The 4,569-nt window shown below is 34.3% G+C and overlaps 1 protein-coding gene across 1 annotated transcript; it reads left to right on the top strand.

Annotated features, from left to right (window-relative positions):
- The first annotated feature begins 296 nt into the window (after nt 1–296).
- LOC134701916 (BTB/POZ domain-containing protein 6-like) lies at nt 297–3,823 on the top strand. The gene is made up of 3 exons (XM_063563024.1): nt 297–354; nt 1,410–1,668; nt 2,518–3,823. Exons 2-3 carry the CDS (start codon nt 1,415–1,417, stop codon nt 3,545–3,547), a joined length of 1,284 nt encoding a protein of 427 aa, XP_063419094.1. The 5' UTR covers nt 297–354; nt 1,410–1,414; the 3' UTR covers nt 3,548–3,823.
- The last annotated feature ends 746 nt before the right edge of the window (nt 3,824–4,569 follow it).

The following is a 4,569-nucleotide window of genomic DNA, read 5'->3' as shown; positions in this document are numbered from 1 at the left end:
CCCGTTTGTACATGTTGTTCCTATAAGTTCGCTCCATTGACTATTCTTTTGTCTCAAGGAGTGTCGGGTCATGCGTATTGTTATTTTCATCACGAGACAAATCTAACGTTTTGTATTTGAGACTCGGAGCGCATACAACAGTCCGTTCTTAATGTATTGATAGTATCTGTAAGAAGTACTAATATGGTTAAGTCAATAGGTTGTATATTTGTTGAACAAATTTAAACAATTGAGATACAAATTTAGTATGTATAAATACATCATACCGTACTGAACTCTTTAACTTCGACTATATACACTGTTTAAGTGTGGACATATTTCTTTGTGTTAGATAAATATATATATATATAAACGGTAAGAAATTATTGAAGATCTGTAAGAAAAAAAGAGTCAAATTTTGGTATATTAAGTGGGGGCGATGTTGTTGAAGAAGGATTGGATTTTTCATCATGCACACAATTATAAACAGTTAATGGTGTTTTAATTCTAAAAGGTTGAGGTCTATCATTCCACTCATACAATGGAAGTGTGGCTTGTGTACGCTAAATTTATATCCCTCACGGAAACAAGGACGTCGACTATGTTAACACGCAACACTATGTCACAGTCCTGTTTTCAAAAAGGAACAAAACTCTTATCGTATTAGTGAAAAATAAAGCAACGGCATAACAAAAAAACATAAAATGTGAAACAACCCGAAACAGAAAATTAACGACCTTATAGTAAACACAACAAACGAAATAAAGTAAAATAAAAATAAAATAAAGAGCAACCAACGGCAATCATTTATAGACAAACTACTGCCTTTATACTATCACACGCATATATAGGCACAATGAGAATGTAGCTTTAAACCTGTTTATGAGCGCAAACCTATCCCCTAACCCTGTGACATAAATTGTAATGATACGGAAACTCTATCATGTCTATAGCATACGAAGATATACACCAGCTCGTTCATTGCACTGGCGACCTTAATTTGATAAAGACAAGTACTGTTGTTCTGCGTGCAAGCAACCGAATATTTTCGACTCTGGATGTTGAATCTGTTTTTTTCTTCTTTTAATTATATATCGAAGTACGCGTGTTTAAGGAAAGTATGTTTGTCTAGATAAAATCTTTTATTGTCCTTAAGCATTTTATTGTCCAAGGGATGTAAGACTACATAAAACTTTCATGGTGAACGTATCGATATTGTTGCTATCAATATATACACTAAAGGTATCTTGTTATAAGAAATTTTCTTCATTCATTATTAAGAAGGCGGTTGCTGCTTAATAATTCATATTCTTACTTTTTATTGAATGTACTGGCTTATATTTCAGCATTCCATTTTGTCAATATATTTTCTAAGTCAATACATTTTTCACACTCATTCATAAGTTTTGTTGAACCTTTTTCTATTTTAGAGACCATGTCTCCTCCGTATGACTGGCAGGCGACCAAATGCCTATCGGAGTGCAACAAGCACATGTTAGCCAATCAAATTGCCTGTGATGTTGGATTTCTAGTTGGGGACGAACAAGAACTTGTTATGGCACATAAGTATGTGATGATAAGCCGAAGTTGCGTATTTTATGCCATGCTTCACGGACTAATGGCTGAAAATGCAGATGAATACATATCTATTCCAGACATAGACAAGGAGACATTTAAACAAATGTTAGAGTAAGTCTGGTCACGTTATATGAAAGAAAAAAAATGGCAATGTATTGATAATGTATACTTTTCTGTGAACAAAAACCTTTTATAATGAGCACGAAAAGGAAGCTTATATGAAAGAGACATGTACTAAATTATCATTTATTCAAGTTGAAAGTTTAGTTCTCGGTGTTTTATTTTAACACTGTTGTTTGTCTTTTGGTCTCATGCATGTTTTTTTTCATTTTCATTGTCAATTTATTTTCGATTAATGAGTTTGAATATCCATTTGGCATCTTTCACATCTCTAGTAAATTATTCTTTAATTTATTCATTAATTATATTGATTGATTGATTGATTGATTGATTGATTGATTGATTGATTGAGTGTTGGTTGGTTGCTTTACGCCGCATTAGCACAAAAAGGCTATATCGCGGCGAGAGCTAATTCGAATATTTTTACAATTTAGAGCATATTTTTAAAATGAGACAAAAAGTCATTAATTTTAATACACAAACTGTTTTAAAGCACTGCACATTGAAAATTACAAAAGGATAAACGAGGGTTTACGTATGCAAAGTTTCATTGTATAGTGTGGAGATGCAAATGGGAATAAACTGTGCCCCTTTCTAATTCACTGGGGAAAATTTAAAAGAGATAGTAAATATTTTTCATTGCAAGAGAAAACAAATGATATACAATTGAAAAAAATCAGACGACTATTCTGGTTACCAAAAACATGTCCTCGGTGAGATGAGACACCAACACACAGTTACAGGCAACCACTTCTTGAAGGTGACCGTAAAAGTTATACGTAGTATTTTTAACATACAGTTCTACTTTTGTTCTAAACATTGTGATTTTTGTTCTTTCAGGTTTATTTATAGCGATGATGTAAAGATCGACACAAAGACAGCGGCTTCACTGTTATATGCAGCAAGGAAGTACGGCTTGAATGGGTTAGAGGATAAGTGTACAAGAGCACTTGAGCATGGTATCCTTGGTGACAATGTTTGTTTTATTTTAGACCAAGCTTACAAATTTGACAATGACGAACTAAAAAAGAAATGCCTGGATTTCATTTTTCACCAACCAAAGATAGTCCTGAAATCATCAAGCTTCTGTGATCTTGCACATCAATGCGTGTATGAAATCATTAGTTCGAACGAACTGGATGCTGAGGAAGATGCAATATTCGAAGCGGTAATGCGGTGGTCTGAAATCGAATGCTTACGTCAGGAAATGTTGAATTCATCTAAGAACCAAAGAAAAGTTCTTGGAAGAATACTGTATCAAGTTCGGTTCCCACTTATGAACGAAGCGTTTTTCAATAAAACAGTTATACATTCAGACTTATTAACAAGAGATGAAATAATACATCTTCGAAATTTCTTTACAGGAAAGGAAATACATTCAAAACATTTCATGACCACAAAACGAGTAACAGGCGAAAACTTAGTTCTTCACTGGCGTTTTGGACCAGTCAGTTGCATACACAACGAAGAAACTGCAATATCGTTTTCATCGTCCATTGAAATATTAGTTGAAGGTGTTCGCGTAGACTGCAGTATATTTGAAGATGAATTTTACGACGCAGATCTCGCATTATTTGATGTAAACAATAAAGAAATGGCAAGAACTAAAAGAAGAATTGATGTCCGCAACAAATCGTCATTAATTAACGTTACGTTTCACGCTGCTCCTAAAATTGACAAGGGTTACAAGCATACTATCATTTTGAAAGTTCAGGGGTCACATGGTTACTATGGAGCAAGCGGAAGATCAAATTTGCAATTACATGGTTCCGTTCCTACGTGTGTTAATCCTGAAGGTGACTTTACAAAGGTAATTATGCGTAAAGATCAAGTGCCAGCAATTCTCGTGAAACCTGTCATACGCAGCTGAAGTGGTATGGCTTTCATTGAGACAGCGAGGCAATAATCTCACAAATTTTATGACCAATTATAAATCTGAGAGGGATAAAGAGTGTTAAATTGTAAAACGTTCCATTGTACGCAATATGGAGATGCTAATGGGGGTCAACTGTGCACCCCTATTCCCTGAAGAGGAACAGAAAGAAGATGCCAACGGCACAACAAGAGCGAGAGATTGATAGAGAGAAACAACAAAGCATTTAATATTTAAAAAGGAAATCATTATTTCAACTACAAATATTGAAATTTATGTAAATGTAATAGACCTCTTGTAAATAAATAAATAAAGAGTTAGATAATTTTATACGACTATATTTTGTGATTATGAATACCTACTACTTTTTATCCTGCTAAAAAAATATTCAAAGTATGGACTGGTGTACAGAAATATGGTCAATCAGTGGATTTAACCCGTCATGCAGTAAAACACATGCAAGAAGATGGCGTTCATTTGTGTACATACTCAAACACGTCCCATCAGAATGGAAACGTTTAAATGTCTGCATAATATATTCATTAATGATTGCAACAACACTTCAGTGTTCGTACGTGGATTTAATTTTGTTGCAGGGGAGTACTTGTATCTCTATTCAATATACCGTCTTTTGTAAAGTGGCTTTCAAACTTTTACGTCGGTCATTCCGCACCACCCATTTTGCAGAACCACCTTGTCTTATCGGGACCTTTTATAGCTGAATATATGCGGTATGGGCTTTGCTCATTGTTGAAGGCCGTACGGTGACCTATAATTGTTGATGTTTGTGTCTTTTTGGTCTTTTGTGGATAGTTGTCTCATTGGCAATCATACCACATCTTCTTTTTTATATTTACTGGATTATAGTTATTTTTTAATAATGATTAACAGTCTTTGGGTATAAAATACCACCGCCTTTCATCGACCGTAAAACCTAAGATTGAAAGAGGTCAGGTGGTGGATCCAGAAAGGCCGTACTTTAACCTATAATGGTTTACTTTTTAAATTGTTACTTGGAT

The sequence above is a fragment of the Mytilus trossulus genome, unplaced genomic scaffold (assembly GCF_036588685.1).
Source record: "Mytilus trossulus isolate FHL-02 unplaced genomic scaffold, PNRI_Mtr1.1.1.hap1 h1tg000373l__unscaffolded, whole genome shotgun sequence".
NCBI lineage: Eukaryota > Metazoa > Mollusca > Bivalvia > Mytilida > Mytilidae > Mytilus > Mytilus trossulus.
Note: the sequence above shows the minus strand (reverse complement) of the source record. Positions and strands in the feature narration are given on the sequence as shown.